The sequence below is a fragment of the Scyliorhinus torazame genome, chromosome 2 (assembly GCF_047496885.1).
Source record: "Scyliorhinus torazame isolate Kashiwa2021f chromosome 2, sScyTor2.1, whole genome shotgun sequence".
NCBI lineage: Eukaryota > Metazoa > Chordata > Chondrichthyes > Carcharhiniformes > Scyliorhinidae > Scyliorhinus > Scyliorhinus torazame.
This window is the reverse complement of record NC_092708.1, coordinates 127,832,473-127,858,579: the sequence shown is the minus strand read 5'-3', so window position 1 is coordinate 127,858,579 and position 26,107 is coordinate 127,832,473. Positions and strand designations below refer to the sequence as shown.

Genomic DNA, 26,107 nt, shown 5'->3' with positions numbered 1-26,107 from the left:
CATGAATAACCTCAGCCGGTGCGGGAATTGAACCCGCGCTGTTGGCCTTGCTCTGCATCACAAACTAGCTGTCCAGTCAACTGAGCTAAACCGGCCGGAAGAATGGTACACACTGAAGAATGGCCCAACGTGTGAGAGAGTAGGCTCTGAAGTTTCAGATGTTGCACTTGGTGAAGGAAGTGCAGAGCTGAGATGTTCTGCATCTTCAGGGGATCACATGACCTTCGAGACAAAGAAGTCAATGAGAGCAAATATCCTCTTCACTCACCTACCACCAGTCTCTTATCAATCATGTGTCATCTGATACCCATGCTTCACCACACCCTGAAACACTTTGCACTGCTGCAAGCCTCACTCACAGCTTGCACAGACTGCAAGATATTCAACTATGGCATCCACATTACCCAAATAGAATGCACCACATTCACTAACATCCTTTCTTCTCTCTTGCAGGACAAGGTGACACATAACTGGATGCAGCATGAATTATGCAGAGTAGAGGTTTCACTCTTACCCCCATGTTGATGACGAAGGCCATGGCCAAAATGATTGAAAATGGTGGTATGCTCATACTTAATTCTCCTCCCACCTCTCCATCCTACATTCTCTTCTGATTTACAAATTTAGGTGGTGTAAGCATGCACTTCTTTCTATCCCCTCGCCACACAATCTCATCCTGGAGACTTTCTCTTCTCAGATAAACAAGAAATGTACCTTGGAAAGGAGGTGGAGGAGGAACAAGAAAGTGGTGATGACGAAGACAAAACACCACCATTTGATCCACTAGCTCAGATAGTAGCATCATATATATTGTACGGGATAGCATAACGGCAACATCTGCACATGGTGAGACAGTGGGCAGTGGCAATGACTTCATACAGCATGGGTATGAACCTGCCATCCTCTCACCCTTAGCATTCCATCAGTGCCCTTTGTTGTCCCCAGTCAGCCCTGCCTGTTGCTGCCACATTAAGATGGTGCAGTCTGCAGACAAAAATTCAGCCCAGGACTGCTTGAGGATGTTTTCTCCAAAGCCACCTGCAGTCCCCTCCACTGAAAGTCAGCAGCCTTTCAGCAGCGCTGTAGTCTAAACTACCCTAAGGTGTCAGCCTCGGCTCAGTTATTAGCGCTTTCACCTCCAAGTCATAAGACCGGTTCAATTCCCACTCCAGGGCTCGAGCATGAAAACCGAGTCTCAGAAGTGCAGTTCTGTCGGAAATGGCATCTTTAGGATTAGATTTTAAACTGAGGTCTTGTCTACTCTCTTGGTGAACACAAAAAAACCCCATAGCATTGTTTCAAAGAGGAACAAGGAGGTTATTCCTGTTGCCTTGCGTAATATTAATCCCTCAACCAAAAACATATTATCTGTTACTTATCACATTGCTGTTGTGGGACCTTGCTGCTCAAAAAATGGCTGCCAATTTGCCTATATTAATAATAATCATCTTTATTGTCACAAGTAGGCTTACATTAACACTGCAATGAAGTTACTGTGAAAAGCCCCTAGTCGCCACATTCCTGCACCTGTTCCGGTACATGGAGGGAGAAATCAGAATGTCCAAATTACCTAACAGCACGTCTTTCGGGACTTGTGAGAGGAAACCAGAGCATCCGGAGAAACCCACGCAGACATGGTGAGAACGTTACAACATTACAGCAGTGACTTTACTTCAAAAATACATTGGCTGTGAAGCATTGAGCTGTCTGGTGGTCTTTATTATGAATGCATGTTTTTTTTTTAAAAATTGATACCGCAACCAGTCAAACTGCAAGAAGGAAAACTGTATAATAAGGGAAACATGTTAAACAGTTCACTAAAACTAATATTTTTCTAAATATTATATAATATGCTTACTCAGAGGTTATCCAGGCCAAGCAAATCTGTTATAAATTAAGAGAAATGTTGTCCTAATATAAAACAAAAAACAGTTAATAGGCTGGATTCTGTTGGCCACACTTGGACAAGCAGGGTACTCACAATTGAGTGACCCTCTTTCTGGAGGAAGCTATCCCATGAATGTTAATATGAAACAGGGACTAATCACCTTGTAAATGCAAGGATCGTCTTTCAATACATACTTGTTAAACCCAAAGAGAGCAGATTACCAATTTAGGCTACAACAGCTAACGTGATAATCCTCTGTGATAATGCAAATTGTCCTTTTGTGCTTGTGGGGAATAAACACAGTGGTTGCTAATATTTAAAAACACTATGATCTAAGAGGACATTTAGAGTTTCCAGATTATTCTTTAATTGACATATTTCCGTCAAATTGTTCATTACAATTATATTAAACAGAAAACAAAGCACTGGGTTCATTGTGCTAACAATTAGGGTCTGCAGATCTTTGTAAAATATTATCTGTACAATGTTACAGGAGACAAACTGTAATTGTGTTAACTGCACTAAACTTGGCAACCAACTCGTTTAAATACTTGTCAGTTTTCTTTGTAACTTGTATTTTATTTCTAACAATAATGTCCTCCTTTTATTTTGTCCTTCATCAATTACTTTGTGGAAGAACCTCTTGAACACCTGGATGCTGCATTCAAAGCACTCTCTTGATCATGCTCTTCAAAGTACTGATGCTCTATTCTTCGACAAAACTTGATGAGGTTTTCATAATTTTTCACTTTTTCACCAAGTGCATCATCAGTCAGCTGAGTTGTAAGGATTGTGAACAAATGACCAAACACCAGTGCATCCAGTTCTGTTGGCCTGCAGCACAAACATTAAAAGGTTAGCAAATCATTATTATCAAAGGCAACATTGAGGCCTGTAGCAACATTCTGTCACAAAGAACAGGTTATGGAAAGGTCGTTGCAAGGGATATTAACATACCACTCTGTTCCCCAATAAGCTGTTGGCATTTCCTAACTAAATTAAGCTGATCTCTATAGGTTTCTCAGACGTAGACCATCTTAAGTAATTTATTACACAGGTACATCAGCCTTATGAAAAAACCTGCCATTAACAGATTAATTACATTTTTCCCAAATGAGCATAAATTAAATATACCAAAATAGTACACGTAAAAATGTATGTAGGATAATGTCTTGTGACTACTGACAGTTGCTCTTCAGCTCTCTCTGTGAAGAAAAAGAACAGGAGTCTGCTTCCCCTGCAGCTACTGTGCATAACAAAGCCATCCTTAAAATAGAACGTTGCACTTCAAATAGCAAAATACATTGCTTCTGGGCATTTAAACTGCTAACGATTCTAACACAGTTGATAAAATAAATTACATGGTAGTAAAATGTCTTTGTATTCGTGGCTAAACAAATGGAAAGAGTGAACACACAAAAATTGAATGAATACACCACTGGTGTAAAAACACCACCACTTTTCTCTACTATTATATCTGTAATCACAATAATGTAACTTACTGTCGAGTGAAGAAATAGGGTTGGGTTCCCAGTCTTTGAGAGAGAGCCTGGCAGCATCGATCCACATCTTCGAGCACCTAAAAGCCACCCAGAAGGATAAAAACAGAAGTTTACATGGGTCATATACTAAAGTCTGGCATGGAATAAAAATATCTCCTCACTTTTGGGTCAAATACTGTATAAACAAAAATAATAGCACTCCGCTTAGTTGAATACTGTCCATGTATCCAGAATTTGGAAATAAATATATTGCATTTTTTAAAAAAAGTATACAATTCTGGAAGAGCTGGACAGACTGGATGAAGGGTTATTTCCTCTGACTGGGGAGTCTAGAACAAGGGGTCAGTCTCAGGATACAGGGTAGACCATTTAGGACTGACAAGAGAAGAAATGTCTTCACTCAGAGGGTGATGAACCTGTGGAATTCTAAACCACAGAAGGTGGTGGAGGCCAAGTCACTGAATCTATTTAAGAAGGAAATAGATAAGGGGCAGCAGTGGTGCAGTGGTTAGCACTGCCGCCTCACGGCGCCGAGGACCAAGATTCGATCCAGGCCCCAGGTCACTGTCCGTGTGGAGTTTGCACATTCTCCCCGTGTCTACGTGGATCTCACCCCCAAAACCCAAAAAGATGTGCAGGGTAGGTGGATTGGCCACGCTAAATTGGAAAAGAATTGGGTACTCTAAATTTATTTTTAAAAAGGAAATAGATAGGTTTCTAGACTCGAAAAGGTGTCAAGGGTTATTGGGGAGAGCACGGGAGTATAATGTTGAAATAGGGGGCCAGCAGTGAACCTTGTGAATGGCAGAGCAAGCTCAAAGGGTTGAATCGCCTACTCCTATTTTCCTGAATGCTCCTATTTTCTATGTTTCTATGTTCACTTAAGATAACACAGGGCTCCAAATACTGCCAATTTTGAGTCTGACTTTCTGCCACATCAAAATCTAAACTGAAAGTGTTTAATGTTATAGAACTTCCAAAAATGTTCTTGGCCACACCGCTGGATAAGCCTGTTGCTTTATTATTTCCAATTTTAAAAATCTTAATATAAAAGTAAAAATAAGACATGTGTGTGTTTAATATTGCAACTATATCAAGAAATCTAAATATCCATTAATCAGTCATGGTTCAGTACTTAAGGCTTGCTGTTATGAAGTGTTTTAGGATCCATTATTAATGTGACAAGCGACAATTTTACAGGTTGGGAAGTGAGTGTTGTAATCACATTCACAAAGCATATTTTGATAGGAGCTCTTTGGCAAAGTGGATAAACATAAATCAGGCATAGTAGATTTTTCAATATGGTGATAGTTTCACACTTCCATGCCCTAAGAGAGCGATGGTGACTATGGACCTCCAGGATAAGTCTCGCTCATGAAGTGTGAATCATCTTTTTTAGTGGTACATCCATCAAGTTTACGAGGCTCTTTAAAAATATTGTCCATTGTCTACATTGACCTCTTTTGCCACCCATTTTCCCATCAGCATTAGAATTTCTAAATCATGATTCCTTGTCATATGCCCAAGAAATTCCAACTGCCTCTTCCTGATCTTGGTCAGCAGAGTTCTTTTGGTCTCAGATTTTCCCAGCACTTCATTAACAATGACTTGTCCAATGTTTCTTCATTATTCACTTCAAAAACCACGACCCTGCAGCCTCAATTCTTCTCTGCATTGTAATAATAATCGCTTATTGTCACAAGTAGGCTTCAATGAAGTTACTGTGAAAAGTCCCTAGTCGCCACTTTCTGGCGCCTGTTCGGGGAGGCTGGTACGGGAATTGAATCCGCGCTACTGGCATTGTTCTGCATTGCAAGCCAGCTATTTAGCCCACTGTACAAAACCAGCCCCCAAGCAGAATCTGTGGAGATGCCGGGGATTGAACCCGGGACCTCATACATTATTTCACTGATCGTCCAACTTTCACTACCGTGTCAAAATAGATGTGATTCCAGGATTCCCAAGCTGTGTTTCTTTTATGACTAATTTTGAGTTGATCATAAATCTTTTTCCTTTTTTGAAATGCATCTTTGGCCATTATGATTCTTTTGTCTAATTTCTTGATTGCACTCTCTGTCCGGAGTTAACATACTTCCTTGGTAACAAAAGGTGTCTACCTGTTTGATATTTTCATTCTTTACTGTAATCTTGCATTCTGGTGTGAATTTATTTTTGGATACTACTAGATATTTTGTTTTCTACCATATAATAGGGTTACTTCTGGACTTATAATTTCATTAAAACTACAATAATTTGTTATGTTTGTTTTAAAAAATATATACGGGTCATGTATGAATATTATATATTCGTCATATTTTGTGCAACTTCCACATCTTCAAACTCATTAGTGATCAAACTAGAAAAGCTCCAGATAGATAAATGGCACTTTCACACTCCACATAAACTTTATTTTGAACGTTAATGCCCATTATCCAGGGTATACGCATGATGCTTTCATTATGCAGCAGCCTACATTATTCGACAAGCCCCGGAGAATGAGTAGACTGTTGTTGGGACCTGCTCTTGTAACCATAGTTACTGGCACCAATGTGAACCCCCCCACATTGCTCTTTGATGAAAGAAATTTGACAATCTTTTATGCAGAGTAACACCATTGGCTGATGTAATGTCACGTGTCACGTGTTTTGGGCCCCACACCTCAGGAAGGACATACTGGCACTAGAGCTAGTCCAGCAGAGATTCACACGGATGATCCCAGGAATGGTAGGCCTAACATACGATGAACGTCTGAGGATCCTTGGATTATATTCATTGGAGTTTAGGAGGTTGAGGGGAGATCTAATAGAAACTTACAAGAGAATGAATGGCTTAGATAGGGTGGACGTAGGGAAGTTGTTTCCATTAGCAGGGGAGACTAGGACCCGGGGGAACAGCCTTAGAATAAAAGGGAGTCACTTTAGAACAGAGATGAGGAGAAATTTCTTCAGCCAGAGAGTGGTGGGTCTGTGGAATTCATTGCCACAGAGGGCGGTGGAGGCCGGGACGTTGAGTGTCTTTAAGACAGAAGTTGATAAATTCTTGATTTCTCGAGGAATTAAGGGCTATGGAGAGAGAGCGGGTAAATGGAGTTGAAATCAGCCATGATTGAATGGTGGAGTGGACTCGATGGGCCGAATGGCCTTACTTCCGCTCCTATGTCTTATGGTCATGCAATGACATAATTGGAGCCTTTCACGGGCTTTTGTGGAGTTCACCTCTTTGAGCAGCATCTTGTAAATAAACCCCTTGCACTACTTGATATGAACTTGATGTGTACCACCTCTAATTCTCTCTCTTTGCGGCTACAACAAAGAATATAACACATCCTTGTTGGGTCAGGCCAACAAGTGACTTCACATGTACAGCAAGTAGTTGAGTCTAACTGTAAGGACTCTGTGGACAGCACAGTAGCACAGTGGTTAGCACTGTTGCTTCACAGCGCCAGGGTCCCAAGTTCAATACCCGGTTTGGGTCACGGTCTGTGCAGAGTCTGCACGTTCTCCTTGTGTCTGCGCGTGTTTCTTCCGGGTGCTCCGGTTTCCTGTCACACGTCTTGAAAGACAATCTTGTTAGGTGAATTGGACATTCTGAATTCTTCCTCAGTGTACCCGAATGGGCGCCAGAGAGTAGTGACTAGGGGATCTTCAAAGAAGCTTTATTGCAGTGTTAATATAAGCCTACACTAATAAAGATTATTATTGTGTATCATCTACAAGATGCACTGCAAGATGCAAGTATCATCTACAAAATGCACTGCAGTAACTCACCTTCCAAACCTCTGACCTCTACCACCTAGAAAGATAAGAGTGATGCATGGGAACACCACCACCTGCCAGTTCACTTCCAAGCCACACAACACCCTGAATCGGAGCTATGTTACTGATGTACCCACAACACATGGACTGTATCAGTTCAAGGAGACTCAGCCCACCTGCTAAAGGGCAACTAGGGATGGGCAACTATCTAATAATAATAATCCTTATTATTGTCACAAGTAGGCATACATTAACACTGCAATGAAGGTACTGTGAAAATCCCCTAGTCGCCACACTCTGGTACCTGTTCAGGTACACTGAGGGAGAATTTAGAATGTCCAATTCACCTAACAAGCACGTCTTTCGGGACATGTGGAAGGAAATCAGAGCACCCAAAGGAAACCCACACAGACACGGGGAAAACATGCAGACACCCAATCCAGGAATTGAACCCGGGTCCCTGGTGTTGTGAAGCAACAGTGCTAAGCACTGTGCCGCCCTCAATAATGAAAACAAATCACAGCAGATTGAAAATACAATGTTGTGCATTTCAACTGAGCAACTATCAAAAACATCACATGGATACTGATGCAATAATAGTGTGCGAATGTAGGAATTTATTTACATTGTATTATGTGTCTATTGCAATAATGTTATTCAAACAATTTAGGTTAAGGTATCCAGATTATATATCCGCTCAAGCTGTGATTAACGGGTTAACGGCTTGGCAGGCTGTGATGTCACTCATGGAAGGGGCTGGGGCTGTTTTTAGTGTTGTTTTCCTGCCCCAAGTCTGTTGTTTCTAAGTTTCATTTTTAAAAAAAAAAAGAGTTCTGTTCTGGTTTCTAAGGAAAGGAGGTGTGTTCGCACCAAAGAGAAAATGCTGGAAAATCTGAGGTCTGGCAGCATCTTTAGGGAGAGAAAAGAGCTAATGTTTTGAGTCCAGATGACCCTTTGTCAAAGCTAAAGACAGAGGAAGGGGGAAATATTTATACTGTGGAGTGAGAATGAAAGATGAGTCATAGCCACAGAAACCCAGGGAAACTGGGTGCTAATGGCCACAGAAACCAAGAAGAAAGAGTGCTAATGGCAGTCCTCAGAGAGAACAAAAGATGTGAAAGGCCAAACTGCAGTGAAACTAACATCAGAGGGTAAACTGTGACAAATGTAGATGTGGGGGAGGGGAACGGGGAAGCAAAAAAAAGGTAAGGAAAAGTGGATATGATGGGAGGGGGTGGGAGGGTTAAATATATATAAACAAAGAAAGAAATGGTAAAAGACAGTTAAAATGAAATGGGATGAAAACAAATGGGTCAAGGTGGGGTAGAGCTAATCATCTGAAGTTGTTGAATTCGATGTTGAGACCGGAAGGCTATAGCGTGCCTAACTGGAAGATGAGATGTTGTTCCTCCAGTTTGCGCTGAGCTTCACTGGAACATTGCAGCAGGCCAAGGACAGACATGTGGGCAGGGAGCAGGGTCTTGTATTAAAATGGCAAGCAACAGGAAGGTCAGGGTCCTGAATGCACACAGACCGAAGGTGCTCAGCAAAGCGATCACCCAGTCTGCGTTTGGTCTCTCCGATACGGAGGAGACCACATTGGGAGCAGCGAATGCAATAGACCAAATTGGAAGAGGTGCAAGTGAAACGCTGCTTAACCTGGAATGCGTGTTTTGGGTCTGGGATGTTAAGCATGGAAGAGGTAAAGGGGCAGGTGTTACAGCTTCTGCAATTGCATGAGAAGGTGCCATGGGTGATGGGAGAGGTGTTGGGTGTGGTGGAGTGGACCAGATTATCTCGGAGGGAATGGTCTCTGCGGAATGCTGACAGAGGGAGTGAAGGAAAGATGTGCTTGGTGGTGGCAGCATGCTGGAGTTGACGGAGGCTGACTGACTTCTGAAAGCTTCTTTCCCAAGAACTTTGTGCATAAATCTGTAAGCCACTGAGTGTTAACTGTATTAATAAGTGGCATTTGACCCATGTGTGTGGATTTTACTCAATTGAAACTTTAGAAGTAGATGGGAAAGTAAGCTCAAATACCTTTTTTTTGTAAGAACAGATTAACTGTTAATTGAAAAGCTGTTTTTTCCCCTTGGATGCTAATAGCATTAATCCTGTGTTAATAATGAAGTTTGTTTTAATATAAAAGATCCCGAGTTGACATATAGGATTAACTTCTGGGGCGAAGTAGCCTTTCCTCAGTTTACAAATTGAAAAATTGTTGGGGTTCCGTCTGGTTTCTTCAGATAAATTGAGGTCTGGTCCGGACACCATAACAATTGCTTGGATCATTTTTGTGGGTTACTGTTCCATAGACTCATCAAAGTCTCCAAAAATCAGTATTTCTTTTGTATTGTGCCTAATGTTGCCATCAAAACAGCAGTAGGCATTCAGTAGGAAAAGCAGTCTCATGAGGTTTCAGGCAGGACAGATACATCATGGCAGCACAGTGGTACACAGCGAGGAGGGAGTGGCCATGGAGACTGATACTGGACTACATGAAGTTTCATTCCACCAGGTTAAACATGGACGAGAAAATCTCTTGTTCATTAGCACCTACTTCTCCCTCAACTGATAAATCAGTACTCTTCCATGTTGAGCACCATTTGGAAGCACCACCAAGTGTAACAAGGACACAGAGTGCACTCTGGGTGAGGGACTTTAATGTCCATAAGTAACACCACTACTGAATGAGCTGCTCGAGTCCTGAAGAACATATCTGCCAAACTGGACCTGCAATAGGTGATGATAGAATCAAAATAAGGGAAAAATCCACTTGATCTTATCATCACCAATCTACTTGTTGCAGGTGCATCTGTCCATGGCAGTATAGGCAGAAATGACCACGACACAGTCTTTGTGGGGATCCTATCTTCATACTGAGGACTCCCTCCATCACGCTGTGTAGCACCACCATTAACCATAAATGGGATAGATTTTGAAGAGATCTAGTATCTCAAAATTTTGCATCCATGACGCACTGTGCATCATCACCCACAGCAGAATTGCATTTCACCACAATCTGAAGCTTCATAGCCTAGTATATCCTTCAATAACTACCACCAAGTTTGGGGACCAAACCTGGCTCAAAGAGACCTCACACCAAGAACAGCACCAGGCGTACATAAAAATGAACTCGCGCCAACACACAGGACTACATGCATGCTAAAACCGGGGAAGCAGGGACATAGTTAAGCCATCTCACAATGAATAGGTCAGATAAAAATTCTGCAGTTCTGCCATATCCAGTTGTGAATGGAGATAGACAGTCAAAATAATGGGGAAAAGAAGCTCCATGAACATTCCCATCCTCCACGATGAGAGAACACATCAGTTTACAAGACAAGGCTGAAGTATTTGCAACCTCCTTCAGCCACAACTGCCAAGTGGATGATCCATCTCGGCTCCTCCTGTGGTCCCTACTATCATAGCTGCCAGTTTTCAGCCAATTCAATTCACTCCATGTGGTACAGAAATGGATGAGCACACCAGTAATACAAAGGTTATGTGTCCCAACAATATCCCAGATGTCGTACTGAAGACCTATTCTTCAGAATTAGGGATAATAATAATAATCTTGTCACAAGGAGGTTTACATTAATACTGCAATGAAGTTATTGTGAAAAGCCCCTAGTCGCCACATTCCGGCGCCTGTTCGGGTACACAGAGGGAGAATTCAGAATGTCCAAATCACATGTCTTTCGTGACTTGTAGGAAGAAACCGGAGCATAAGAACATAAGAACTAGGAACAGGAGTAGGCCATCTGGCCCATCGAGACTGCTCCGCCATTTAATGAGATCATGGCTGATCTTTGTGGACTCAGCTCAACTCTCCGGCCCGTACACCATATCCCCAAATCCCTTTATTCTTTAGAAAGGCATCTACCTTTTTCTTAAAAACGTTTAAAGAAGGAGCCTCAACTGCTTCACTGGGCAAGGAATTCCAGAGATTCACAACCCTTTGGATGAAGAGGTTCCTCCTACACTCCGTCCTAAATCTACCTCCCCGTATTTTGAGGCTATGCCCCCTAGTTCTGCTTTCCCCGACCAGTGGAAACAACCTGCCTGCATCTATCCTATCTATTCCCTTCATAATTTTATATGTCTCAATAAGATCCCCCCGCATCCTTCTAAACTCCAATGAGTACAGTCCCAGTCTACTCAACCTCTCGTCATAATCTAATCCCCTCAACTCTGGGATCAACCTAGTGAATCTCCTCTGCACTCCCTCCAGTGCCAATATGTCCTTTCTCAGGTAAGGACACCAAAACTGAACACAATACTCCAGATGCGGCCTCCCCAACACCCTATACAATTGCAGCATAACCTCACTAGTCTTGAACTCCATCCCTCTAGCAATGAAAGACAAAACTCGATTAGCCTTCTTAATCACCTGTTGCACCTGCACACCAACTTTTTGCGACTCGTGCACCAGCACACCCATGTCCCTCGGCACAGCAGCATGTTTTAACATCTTACCGTTTAAATAATAATCCATTCTGCTGTTATTCCTCCCAAAATGGATAGCCTCACACTTGGCAACATTGAATTCCATCTGCCAGACCCTAGCCCATTCACCTAACCTATCCAAATCCTTCTGCAGACTTCCGGTATCCTCTACACTTTTTGCTTTACCACTCATCTTAGTGTCGTCTGCAAACTTTGACACATTGCACTTGGTCCCCAACTCCAAATCGTCTATGTAAATTGTGAACAACTGCGGGCCCAACACTGATCCTTGAGGGACCCCACTAGTTACATAGATTACATAGAACATACAGTGCAGAAGGAGGCCATTCGGCCCATCGAGTCTGCACCGACCCACATTAATCCCTCACTTCCACCTTATCCCCGCAACCCAATAACCCCTCCCAACCCTTATGGACACTATGGGTAATTTAGCATGGCCAATCCACCTAACCTGCACGTCTTTGGACTGTGGGAGGAAACCGGAGCACCCGGAGGAAACCCACGCGGACACGGGGAGAACGTGCAAACTCCGCACAGACAGTGACCCAGCGGGGAATCGAACCTGGGACCCTGGCGCTGTGAAGCCACAGTGCTAATCACTTGTGCTACCGTGCTGCCCTACAGGTGGCCAACCAGAGAAACACCCATTTATCCCCACTCTCTGCTTTCTGTTAGTTAACCAATCCTCTACCCATGCTACCACTTTACCCTCAATGCCATGCATCTTTAGTTTATGCAGCAGCCTTTTGTGTGGCACCTTGTCAAAAGCTTTCTGGAAATCCAGATATACCACATCCATTAGCTCCCCGTTGTCTACTGCACTGGTAACGTCCTCAAAAAATTCTACCAAATTAGTCAGACACGACCTACCCTTTGTGAACCCGTGCTGCGTCTGCCCAATGGGACAATTTCCCTCCAGGTGCCCCGCTATTTCCTCCTTAATGATAGATTCCAGCATTTTTCCTACAACCAAAGTTAAGCTTACCGGCCTATAATTACCCGCTTTCTGTCGAACTCCTTTTTTAAACAGTGGTGTCACGTTTGCTACTTTCCAATCCTCTGGGATCTCCCCAGAGTCTAGTGAATTTTGATAAATTATCGCTAATGCGTTTACAATTTCCCTAGCCATCTCTTTTAACACTCTGGGCTGCACTCAGGGCCAGGAGACTTGACTACCTTTAGCCCCATTAGCTTGCCCAATACTGCCTCCTTAGTGATTACAATCATCTCAAGGTCCTCACCTATCATATCTTTATTTCCATCAGTCACTGGCATGTTATTTGTGTCCTCCACTGTGAAGACTGACCCAAAAAAACCTGTTCAGCTCCTCAGCCATTTCCCCGTCTCCTATTATTAAATCTCCCTTCTCATCTTCCAAAGGACCAATATTTACCTTAGCCACTCTTTTTTGTCTTATATATTTGTAGAAGCTTTTACTATCTGCTTTTATGTTCTGAGCCAGTTTACTTTCATAGTCTACCTTACTCTTCTTTATGGCTTTTTTAGTAGCTTTCTGTTGTCCCCTAAAGATTTCCCAGTCCTCTAGTCTCTCACTAATTTTTGCCACTTTGTATGTTTTTTCCTTCAATTTGATACTCCCCCTCACCTCCTTAGATATCCACGGTCGATTTTTCCCCCTTCTACCGTCTTTCTTTTTTGTCGGTATGAACCTTTCCTGAACACTGTGAAAGATCGCTCGGAAGGTTCTCCACTGTTCCTCAACTGCTTCACAATGAAGTCTTTGCTCCCAGTCTACCGTAGCTAGTTCTTCTCTCATCCCATTGTAATCGCCTTTGTTTAAGCACAAAACACTAGTGTTTGATTTTACCTTGTCATCCTCCAACTGTATTTTAAATTCCACCATATTGTGGTTGCTCCTTCCAAGAGGATCCCAAACTAGGAGATCATTATTCAATCCTGCCTCATTACACAGGACCAGATCTAGGACCGCTTGTTCCCTTGTAGGTTCCATTACATACTGTTCCAGGAAATTATCCCGGGCACATTCTATAAACTCCTCCTCAAGGCTGCCTTTACCAACCTGGTTAAACCAATCGATATGCAGATTAAAATCTCCCACACAGACACAAGGAGAATGTGCAGACTCCGCACAGCCAGTGGCCCAAGCCGGGAAGCGGATCTGGGACCCTGGCGCTGTGAAGCAACATACTAGGGTGCACACGTGGCATTGGTAGGTTGCAAAGGCACCTGGAGAGTGCAAGGGTGCTCCCCTGTCCTGTTCCCGGACCACCTGGGGGTCTCCAATGGGAGACCCTTCCCATGTTTGTGTGGACAGTACTAAACAGTGTCCTGGCGAAGTCTCACAGGCATGTCTGTCAAGTCCCAGGAGCTGGGTGAATCGAGCGGCTGGGGCAATTAAATGAGCCATCAAGATCATGCCAGCAGAACGAGTCATGTGGCTGGTGATCAGCCTGACGCGACTGATTCACTCATTGAGCCCAGCTCAACATCAGGCACACCAGGGTAGCTGAATCACAGCCTATATTTTCTATCGGGGTGATTTAAGAGCCAAGTTTCTTTGGGATAGGATTTCTGGTTAAGCACTTGCTTCCAATAAATGAACATGTGACTAAGTTGCCTTGGAGATAAACAGCCGGTTGCCAAGCTGATCAGAATACAACAGTGAGCAGGAGAGAGTGCGAGAGCTTTAGATGCAAAACTCCAGAGCGAAGAATTGTAGAAACAGGAGAATTCTGGCCCAAAGTGGCCACACTGAAGTTGTCAATGTTAAACGGAGAGTTTCAACTGTGGGACAGTTGGAGGAAATTTGAAGGGAAATTCTTCCCTAAAGTAAGCAGAAGGTCCAAGAACTCTAAACTGTTGAAACAGTGCTCAGACCTCGTGGTCACTCTTGTAATTTATAAGTGTCTATGACTTAAATGTATTGCGGTCAAAGGGACAGTGGAGTGAAGACATTCGATTTAGAGTAATTGTTCTCTTATATTTTTAACATCTTTAACGTAAATTATTTAAGGTAGTGTACTTATTATTAATTAGTTATTAACTGCATTAATTTTCTTTTATTCTGGTGTAGTAAAATTATTTTGATTGAAACCATGAACCTTCATGCTTTTCGCAGTACCTAGGTCTAAAAAGAATTAAACACGTTATTGGTCTCTATCAAGAGCATAATACCATACCTAATAAAAATTGATCAATTTCAACTGACCAAGCATCCATCACCTTTTGGTTAGGACTGTTCCAGGTTTCTACTTCCTCAATGCAACATAAAAATGCAGCATAATTTTAAGATTATGCCAACTCAACTTGATCCTTGTGTAGCGTGTGTGGACAGTCTGTATCATGTTAACATCGAAAAGGAGGAGGCATTGGAGGCGGGATCCTCTGATCCTGAGGCGGAGTGTTGACGCCGTTGGCATGGCCTCAGGAGCAGCAATTCTGACCCGTACAGGGGGTCAGCAAGACACTGGAGCGACCCACACCGCTCCAGCTACCGATCCCCGGCGTCAAACGGGCATTGCGGGTCTGTGCATGCGCAGTGGGACCGGCGCCAATGCACGCACGCGCAGTGGCTTTCTTCTCCGCGCCGGCCCGGACGCAACATGGCGTAGGGCTACAGGGGCCGGCGCGGAATAAAAGAAGCCCCAGCACGAGAGGCCGGCCCGCCGATCGGTGGGTCCCGATCGCGGGCCAGGCCACAGCGGAGGCCCCCCCCCCCGCCCCCCCCAGGGTTGGACCCCCCTCCCGCCAACCAGGCCGCCCCCAGATGCATCCACACCCAGGTCCCGCCGGGGAAGAGGTGTGGACGGCGCCGGCGGGACTCGGCTTTTTTAGCGTGGCCGCTCGGCCCATCCCGGGCGGAGAATCACCGGGGGCGCCCTGTTGAGCGGCCCCCGACTAGCGCCGCGCCAGCGGCAATTCTCCGCACTGCGGAGAAACGGCAGACCGGCATGGCGAGTTTCGCGCCGGTCCCAGTGATTCTCCAGCCGGCCCCCGGTATGAGAGAATCCCGCCTGGGTCTCTTAAAAGATATTAAGGCAGATTAGTCTCCTGGGCCGGATGGGATTTACTCCAGAATACAGAGGAAAGAAAGGGACGAAATTGCTGGGGCCTTGACTGACATCTTTGTATCCTCATTGGCTACAGGTGAGATCCCAGAGGACTGGAGAATATCTAATGTGGTACCGCTGTTTTAAGAAAGGTAGCAAGGATAATCCTGGAAACTATAGGCCGGTGAGCCTCACGTGGTAGTAGGTAAATTATTGGAGAGAATTCTCTGGGGTTTTTTTTTTTTAAAAGAATACTCAATTATTTTTTCCAATGAAGGGGCAATTTAGTGTGTCTAATCCACCTATCCTGCACATCTTTGGGTTGTGGGGGCTGAAACCCACACAGATACAGGGAGAAAGTGCAAACTCCACACGGATCGTGACCCAGGGTTGGGATTTGAACCCGGGTCCTGAGCGCCATAGGCAGCAATGCTAACCACTGTGCCACCGTGCTGCCCAAATTGGAGAGAATTCTCAGGGACAGGATTTATACCCATTTGGAAACAAATGGACTTATTAGCGATAGACAGCATGGTTTTGTGAAGGGGAGGTTGTGCCTCACTAACTTGATTGAGTTTTTTGAGGAGGTGACAAAGATGAATGATATGGGGAGGGCGGTGGATGTTGTTTTACAGAGACTTCAGCAAAGCCTTTGACAAGGTGCCTCATGGCAGACTGGTACAAAAGGTGAAGTCACACGGGATCAGAGGTGAGGTGGTAAGATGGATACAGAACTGGCTGGGTCACAGAAGTCAAAGGGTAGGAGTAGAAGGGTGTTTTTCGGAATGGAAGGTTATGACTAGTGGTGTTCCACAGGGATATGTGCTTGGGCCTCTGTTGTTTGTAGTGTACATAAATGATTTGGAGGGAAATGTAGCCGGTCTGATTAGTACGTTTGTGGATGACACCAAGGTTGATGGAGTGGCAGATAGTGTTGAGGACTGTCAGAAGATACAGCAGGACACCGATAGGTTGGAGACTTGGGCAGAGAAATGGCAAATGGAGTTTAATCCAGACAAATGTGAGGTAATGCATTTTGGTACGTCTAACATAGAAGGAAAATATACCGTAAATGGCAAAACTCTTCGGAATATAGAAAGTCAGAGAGATCTGGGCGTGTATGTCACAGATCTTTGAAGGTGGCAACTTGTGGACAAGGTAATCAAGAAAGCATACGGAATGCTTACCTTCATTGGATGGGACATCGAGCATAAAAACTGGCCAGTCATGCTACAGTTGTATAAGAACCTTGGAATGTTGCGGACTGGTCGCCACACTACCAGAAGGACGTGAGGCTTTGGAGAGGGTGCAGAGGAGGTTTACCAGGATGTTGCCTGGTCTGGAGGGTGGAGAGGCTGAATAGACTCGGACTGTTTTCATTAGACATCCGGAGGTTGAGGGGTGACCTGACAGAGGTCTACAAGATTATGAGGGGCATGGATGGAGTGGGTGAGCGGGCGGGCACTCTTCCCTAAGGTGGAGAGGTCAGTCACCGAGGGCATAGGTTTAAGATCCGTGGGGCAAGGTTTAGTGGAGATGGGCAAGGCAGGTTTTTAAAATCGCAGAGAATGGTGAGTGCCTGGAACAAGTTGCCAGGGGAGGTTGTGAAAGCAGATACATTAATGGCATTCAAAAGGCATCTTGACAAACACATGGATAGGATGGGTATAGAGGATGGGTCTGGCACAAGGAAGTGCTGATGGTTTTGGCAAAGTTTGGTATCATGACCGGTACAGGTACTGTCCGTGTGGAGTTTGCGCATTCTCCCCGTGTTTGCGTGGGTTTCGCCCCCACTACCCAAAAATGTGCAGGCTAGGTGGATTGGCCACGCTAAATTGCCCCTTAATTGGAAAAAATAAATTGGATACTCTAAATTTGCAAAACAAATGACCGGTACAGGTTTGGGGGGCCGAAGGGCCTGTTCCTGTGCTGTATTGTTCTTTGTTCTCTTTGATCCACAGCAAGGAAACTGGCTCATCCAGTAGGTCACTTTTCAGCTTTCTAATTTCAAAGAAATGCCACCCTACTTTATGTTACAGGTCCTCAATTTAACTTTGTGTGCGCATATTGTGCCATATTAAGAACTAGAGACTATCCTTTAAACAAACTGTGCCTGGAACCAATCACTCACTTTTAAGAATACAGTATCCTAAATGCTAAATCCCTTTGAATGTCACAAGGTACACGCTAAGTGTAGGTGAGAAAGTATCTTCCTTCTTTCATTTAGAAAAGATTACAATCTCCTCATCATAAATGATGGTTAGGTTTCCCCTAGAGGTCTATTTCAGAAGTTGAACTCTGCACAAAATAATTTATTTTAAATAACTTACATTCATACAAGCACAATTTAGAACCTCAGACATCCCAAAGTGCATTATATAATGATGTACTCTTGAAGTGTAGTCATTGTTGCAATAGGAGGAAACACAGTAAGCAATTTGTGCAAAGCAAGTTCCCACAATAGCAATAAGAAAAATGATCAAAGAATCAATTTCAGTGATGTTAATTAAAGGGCAAATATTGGTCCGGACAGAAGGAAAACACCTCTTTTACAAATTGTCCTGTTGCATATTTTACCTTCTCTCAAGAGGGGATAAAAGGACTGAATTTAACGTCCCAACTAAAAGACAGCATTTCTCACAGTATGCACTGAAGTGTTATCGTACCTCAAGTCTTTGGAGCAGGATTTGAATTCCTGGCCTACTCATTCAAAGGCGACCGGGATACCACTGATCAAAGACTGATGCAAAGGGTATGAGAAAAGTTACAAGCATGTCTGTCATCAATTTGGTCTCTTGTTCAATCAGTTTACCTTGATTTTCTAGATTTAAGTTTCCAATTTAATTTACTGCCAGACCTGAACAAGATGCCTCCGATTTCTTAGCAAGGTTCAAGGATAGGATGTTTCTTCTGCTTCTTTTTAAAAAAATATATATTTTTTTGAATTTTTTTTCCAAACAACAATTTTTCCCCTCTTACAAAGCAAACGTAACAATAAAGACATTTTTAACAATACACAAATAACAAAACCCCATTATCTTTTGACATAAACTAAACCCCCCCCACCTCCCCGCTGGGTTGCTGCTACTGGTCATCTGTCTTCCCTCTAATGTTCCCCTAGGTAGTCGAGAAATGGCTGCCACCGTCTGGTGAACCCTTGAGCCGACCCTCTCAGGGCAAACTTTATCTGCTCCAATTTAATGAACCCCGCCATATCATTTACCCAAGCCTCCAGTCCGGGGGGTTTCGCCTCCTTCCACATGAGTAGGATCCTGCGCCGGGCTACTAGGGACGCAAAGGCCTCTTTCGCCTCCTGCACTCCCGGCTCATCCGCAACTCCAAATAGAGCTAACCCCCAGCCTGGTTTGACCCGGGCCTTCACCACCTTCGAAATCACTCCCATCACTCCCTTCCAATACCCTTCCAGTGCCGGGCATGCCCAAAACATATGTGCATGGTTTGCCGGGCTCCCGCCACACCTCCCACATCTGTCCTCCACTCCAAAGAACCTGCTCAATCTTGCTCCCGTTATGTGTGCTCTATGTAGCACCTTAAATTGAATCAGGCTAAGCCTGGCGCATGAGGAAGAGGAATTTACCCTGCTTAGGGCATAAGCCCACATACCCTCCTCTATCTCCTCCCCTAGTTCTTCTTCCCACTTTCCTTTTAGTTCGCCCACCGACTCCTCCCCCTCTTCCCTCATCTCTCGGTATATCTCTGACACCTTGCCCTCTCCGACCCACACCCCTGAAAGCACTCTGTCCTGAATCCCCTGTGTCGGGAGCAACGGAAATTCCCTCACCTGTTGTCTAGTAAACGCCCTCACCTGCATATATCTCAAGAAATTTCCCCGGGGCAACCCATACTTTTCCTCCAATGCTCCCAGGCTCGCAAAAGTCCCATCTATAAACAAATCTCCCACCCTCCTAATTCCCAACTGGTGCCAGCTCTGAAATCCTCCATCCATTCTTCCTGGGGCGAACCTATGGTTGTTCCTGATTGGGGACCCCACCAGGGCTCCCCGCACCCCTCTCTGTCGCCTCCACTGTCCCCAGATATTCAATGTTGCCGCCACCACCGGATTTGTGGTAAACGTTTTAGGTGAGAACGGTAGCGGCGCCGTCACCAGCGCCTCTAAACTCGTCCCTTTACAGGACTTTCTCTCCAGTCTTTTCCACGCCGCTCCCTCACCCTCCATCATCCATTTACGTATCATTGCCACATTGGCGGCCCAATAGTAATCGCCCAAGTTCGGTAGTGCCAATCCTCCTCTGTCCCTACTACGCTGAAGGAACCCCCTCCTTACTCTCGGAACTTTCCCTGCCCACACGAAGCTCGTTATGCTCCTGTCTATTTTATTAAAAAAGGTCTTCGTGATTAGTATAGGGAGACATTGAAATACAAATAAGAACCTCGGGAGGACCATCATCTTGATTGCTTGCACCCTGCCCGCCAGCGACAGAGGCTGCATGTCCCAACCTCTAGAAGTCCTCCTCCATTTGTTCTACCAGCCGTGTCAGATTAAGTCTGTGCAAGGTTCCCCAGCTCCTAGCGATCTGAATCCCCAGGTATCGGAAGTTTCTTTCCACTTTCCTTAGAGGCAAGCCTTCTATCTCTCTACTCTGGTCCCCTGGATGTATCACAAATAATTCACTCTTCCCCATGTTTAGCCTATACTCCGAGAAATCCCCGAACCCCCTCAGAATTCGCATAACCTCTATCATCCCCCCCGCTGGGTTCGACACGTATAACAATAGGTCATCTGCGTATAACGAGACTCGGTGTTCTCCCCCTCTAATCACCCCTCTCCATTTCCTGGAGTCTCTCAACGCCATGGCCAGAGGTTCAATTGCCAACGCGAACAACAATGGAGACAGCGGGCATCCCTGTCTTGTTCCCCTATATAGTCGGAAATGTCCGATCTTTGTCGACCTGTAACTACACTTGCCGTTGGAGCCCCATAAAGAAATCTAACCCAGCTAATAAACCCGTTCCCGAACCCAAACCTCCTTAACACTTCCCATAAATACTCCCACTCCACCCTATCAAATGCCTTCTCTGCATCCATTGCCTCCACTATCTCTGCCTCCCCCTCCACTGAGGGCATCATTATCACCCCTAATAGTCGTCGCACGTTAACATTCAGTTGTCTCCCTTTTACGAACCCTGTCTGGTCTTCGTGCACCACCCCCGGGACACAGTCCTCTATCCTCGATGCCAGTACCTTTGCCAACAATTTGGCGTCCACGTTCAATTATGAAATAGGTCTATAGGACCCGCACTGCAACGGATCTTTATCCCTCTTCAAAATTAGCGATATCGTCACCTCCGACATCGACGGGGGTAGAGTCCCCCCTTCCCTGGCCTCATTGAACATCCTCACCATCAACGGGGCCAACAAGTCCACATATTTTCTGTAATATTCCACCGGGAACCCGTCTGGTCCCGGGGCCTTCCCTGCTTGCATGCTTCCCAGTCCCTTAATAACCTCGTCCACCCCAATCGGTGCCCCCAGGCCTACCACCTCCTGCTCCTCCACTTTCGGGAACCTCAATTGGTCCAGGAACTGCCGCATCCCCTCCTCTCCCTCTGGGGGTTGAGACCTATACAGTTCCTCATAGAAGGTCTTGAACACCTCATTTATCTTTCCTGCCCTTCGCACAGTGTCTCCCCTTTCATCTCCAATTCCTCCTATCTCCCTCGCTGCTGCCCTCTTTCGCAATTGATGAGCCAACAGGCGACTAGCCTTTTCCCCATATTCATACCTCCTCCCCTGTGCCTTCCTCCACAGTACCTCCGCCTTTCTGGTGGTCAGAAGGTCAAACTCGGTCTGGAGTCGTCTCCTCTCCCTGTACAGTTCCTCCTCCGGGGTCTCTGCAAATTCCCTATCCACCCTTAAAATCTCCCCCAGTAATCTTTCCCTTTCCTTGGCCTCTGTTTTCCTTTTGTGGGCCCCAATGGAGAACAGCTCTCCTCTGACCACCGCTTTTAGTGCTTCCCATACCACTCCCACAGGGACCTCGCCGTCGTCATTGACTCCCAGGTATCTCTCAATACACCCCCACACTCTTGCACACACTCCCTCATCCGCCATCAGTCCCACCTCTAATCGCCAGAGAGTTCTCTGCTCCCTTTCCTCTCCTAATTCCAGGTCCACCCAATGTGGGGCATGGTCTGAAACCGCTATGGCTGAGTACTCAGCTTCTTCCACCCTAGAGATCAACGACCTTCCCAAAACAAAAAAATCTATCCGTGAGTACACTTTATGGACATGGGAGAAGAAGGAGAACTCCCGAGCCCGAGGTCTAAGAAATCGCCATGGATCCACTCCCCCCATTTGGTCCATAAACCCCTTAAGTATCATGGCCGCTGCCGGCCTTCTTCCGGTCCTTGAGCTGGATCTATCTAGCCCCGGGTCCAGCACCGTATTAAAGTCCCCTCCTAAAATCAAGTTTCCTACCTCCAGGTCCGGTATACGCCCCAGCATCCGTCTCATAAATCCCGCATCGTCCCAGTTTGGGGCATACACATTAACCAACACGACCTCCATTCCCTCCAGCCTGCCACTCACCATTACATATCTACCTCCGCTATCTGCTACGAGGTTCTTTGCTTCAAATGCTACCCGTTTCCCCACCAGAATGGCCACCCCTCTATTCTTTGCGTCTAGTCCTGAGTGGAACACCTGTCCCACCCATCCTTTCTTCAACCTAACTTGGTCCGCTACCTTTAGGTGCGTCTCTTGGAGCATAACCACGTCTGCCCTTAGTCCTTTCAGATGCGCGAGCACTCGGGCTCTTTTTATCGGTCCGTTCAGGCCTCTCACGTTCCACGTGATCAGCCTCACTAGGGGGCTGCCTGCCCCCCTCCCGTGTCGACTAGCCATTACCTTCTCTAGGCCAGTCCCATATCCCGCCTCCGCGCTCCCGCTCGCTCCCCCAGCGTCGCACACCATCCCCGTCCACCCACTCTTTAGCCATTTCCTTTTGGATTTCCGCAGCAGCAACCCAGTTGTCCGCCCCCCCCCCCCCCGCTAGATCTCTTTCTAGCGTGATTGCTCCCCCCATATTACTTCCGTAAGTCAGCTGACATCAACTGACCCCGGCTACTCCGGCTCACTCCTCGACCCCCCCCCCCCCCCCGTGTGGGGAACTCCCATCCGCCTTGCGCCTGTCTTCCCGCCTTATTATTTCTGGAGCGGGAACATCCCTTTACCTGACCCGCCTCTTATGGCGCAGCTCCCTTTCCCCTCCCCCTCCCCTTCCCCATTCTCCAACTATGTCCCGTCTTTTCCCCCCTCACCGGCGCCCACATTTCCCAATGTCTCCCCCCTTCCCAATTTACTTCTCAATTAACTTCAACCATAACATTAACAATAACATTTCCTGCAGCATCAGTCCCTCAGTTCCGATCCAATTTCTCCTCTTTGATAAAGGTCCATGCTTCCTCCGCCGTCTCGAAATAATGGTGTCTCTCCTGATACGTGACCCATAGTCTTGCCGGCTGCAGCATCCCGAACTTCACCTTCCTTTTATGCAACAACTCTTTGGCTCGGTGAAGCTCGCCCTCCTTCTCGCCACCTCCGCACTCCAATTCTGGTACACCCGTACCACTGCATTCTCCCATCCGCACCTTTTTAGCCCATCTCAGGACCTCTTCTCTATCCTTAAGGCGGTAAAATCGCACGATTATCGCCCTGGGTGGTTCTCCCGCTTTTGGTCTTCTCGCCGGGATCCGATGTGCCCACTCCACCTCCAAGGGGCCCGTAGGGGCCTCAGCACCCATCAGTGAGCTCAGCATCGTACTTGCATAAGCTCCACAGTCCACTCCTTCCACACCCTCAGGGAGACCCAGTATCCGAAGGTTCTTCCTTCGCGCTCCGTTTTCTTGGGCCTCGATCCTTTCAGTACACTTTTTATGAAGTGCCTCGTGCGTCTGTGTCTTAACCGCCAGGCCCAGGATCTCATCCTCAATATCTGTCACCTTCTGCTCAACCACGCGGAGCTCTGTCTCCTGGGTCTTTAGTGTCTCCTTGAGCCCCTCAATTGCCTGTAGCATCGGGGTCAGCACCTCCCTCTTCAGCAGCTCCACGCACCGTCTCACAATTTCACCCTGCTCAGGCCCCCATGTCGCCTGCGCTTTCTCCGCCGCCTTCTTGTGCTTCTCTCTTTCTGACCCTTTGGTCGACGATTCCTCGCGCTGCAGCCGCCGCCGTTTTTTTCCTCCTTCGTTGGGGGGGGGGGGGGGGGGGGTGGACTCCCTTCGCACACACCCCACACCGGGTTGCGTCGTCAAAAAATTCCCCGTTGGGGCTCTTAAAAGAGCCCGAAGGTCCGTCGGAGCTGAAGCCGCCGAAACGTGCGGCTAGCAAGGCATCACCGCAACCGGAAGTGTTTCTTCTGCTTCTTGGTGACCAAAACTAAACACAATAAACAGGTGTGGCCTGAGTGACGGATCATAAACTTTCAGCTTGACATTCTCCAATTTGTGACCACTCCATCCCCATGGTTTCTAATCTACATCCACAAATTGTATTCAGGAACTCAATGTAAACCATTCAAAATTATAGATATTAAGGGTGCGATTTAACGGGAAAAAAATCCCTTGTGGGTGGGTTCAGCGGGGTGCTTCCCAGCGCTTGTAGCAACTGGGGCGACCCCACTATCGAAAGGGATTCCTATTTGTTTGGGCCTCGTCAAGGAACGCCCCACCGAGGCTGCATTTCATTTCCTGCACTGAGGAGCTCTGCTTGTCAGCACAGGTTGAGAATGGCACCCCGATCTCTTGATTTCCCCATCACGAGCCCCAGACCCCAACTTACCTGTTGCGGGTCCTTGAGATCCTCTGCATCGAGCGTCATTAGGACAGAGCACTCCCGGTCCCGATCTCCAGCGTAGGCAAAATACCGTGGCACCACGACACTGCCAGCCTGGCCGCACCCCGAATACCTTGGCAGTGCCAGGATGGAACCCATGACATGCCAGGGTGCCACCCTGCCCAGAAGCAGACCACCCAGGAACCTCCAATTGCATGGCCTGAGGCCTCTCATGAGATTTAACAGCCGCGTCGCGTCCCGACACAGCTGGGACGAGACACAGCCGGTAGATTCCGCCCTATATTGGAGAGGGTGGCAATTAAGACACCCAAACATCTAGAAAATTAGTCAGGTAAAATTAAAGTTGGAATAACACAAATGGTGTTCAAAACAGTTAAGTATTTGGAGTTGCACATTTAAAAAAGCATTGATAGCATACATTCTGCGTGAACAGTACTTAAATAGCTGATCTAGAGAATACTTAAATGCCGTCTTGCTGTTCAGCAACAATTAACAAACCAAACAATTGCTGACGTAAATCGTGAAATAAATAGAATACAAGTTAAAGGATGTGCCAAATCTGTACAGTGATGACTAATATTATGTGGATCATGTTACAGATTTGTTATGGGCAAGGGTTTAGAGAACCCCAAAGTGTATCATGGAGTTCACTTGACCCACAACTTTTAATAGATTGTGGTATGGGGAGCACACGGCCCACTCTACAGGTGTGGTACAGCAGAAATGGAAAAGTATTTTTTAAAGCAAAACAATGTTTATTCTATGAATTCAAGTTAACTTTTTAAAAAACATACAGGGAACATCTTAGCAACCATTAATTCAAATACAACCCCCAAAGAATACAACACTAAGTAATCCTTAATAACTTCCCAAACAACACCCAGAAGACAAAAGAAACACCTTTTAACAAAGCACATCAGGTTTACATTCGCTACTGAAAACTGAATTCACTAAATGATCAAGAGATTGTCTTTTCATGGCAGAGAGAACAGCAGTACACCTGCTCTGTCTAACTTCAGCTGCAACACTGAAAACAAAACTAAAACACACCCTGCAACAAACAGCCTAAAACAAAGTAAATAGCTGACAGACAGCCCAGCTCCACCCACACTCTGACATCACTGATAAACATCCATTTCTTAAAGGAACTCTCACATGACACCTCTTCCCCCCCCCCCCCCCCCCCCCAAGAGAAAAAAATAAACCATCAACTTCAAGATGGTTTCATTTTTCACCTTTTCACTATCCTTTAAGAAATGCACACAGTAAATATACTTTTTCGTTTCAAAAAACAACACACGCAAACAGGTATAATAATATAGTTCATTTTTCCCCCGTTCTTCTTCCTCCAACTGAAATCCTTCTTGATTGACAGTCCCTTTGAACAAGAAGGTCTCTGCACGATCCATCCATTTCTCTATGCCTCGGCATGTCTCTTTAAAGTCAGCTACTTTCGTTCAATCTGATCAGAGTCCCTTGTAATTCTCCAACACAGGAACATTGGTTATCAGAGTTTTCAGGCAGTCAAATGCCTGTTGAAACTCTGCTGTCCACTGCAATTTTTGATGTTTCTTCAGCAAGTCCATCAGTGGAGCAATCACGCTACAAGACATTTGCACAAATGT

At 45.7% G+C, this 26,107-nt stretch overlaps 1 protein-coding gene across 1 annotated transcript in view; it reads right to left on the bottom strand.

Annotated features, from left to right (window-relative positions):
- Nucleotides 1-2,231: 2,231 nt before the first annotated feature.
- mtx2 (metaxin 2) overlaps nt 2,232-26,107 on the bottom strand; it is a 183,957-nt gene continuing 160,081 nt past the window's right edge. The window contains exons 9-10 of the mRNA XM_072477008.1: nt 3,391-3,467; nt 2,232-2,722 (exon numbers count right to left, since the gene is read on the bottom strand). Coding sequence (XP_072333109.1) covers nt 2,512-2,722; nt 3,391-3,467 — 288 coding nt within the window. The 3' untranslated portion in view covers nt 2,232-2,511. The remainder of the gene's footprint in view (nt 2,723-3,390; nt 3,468-26,107) is intronic.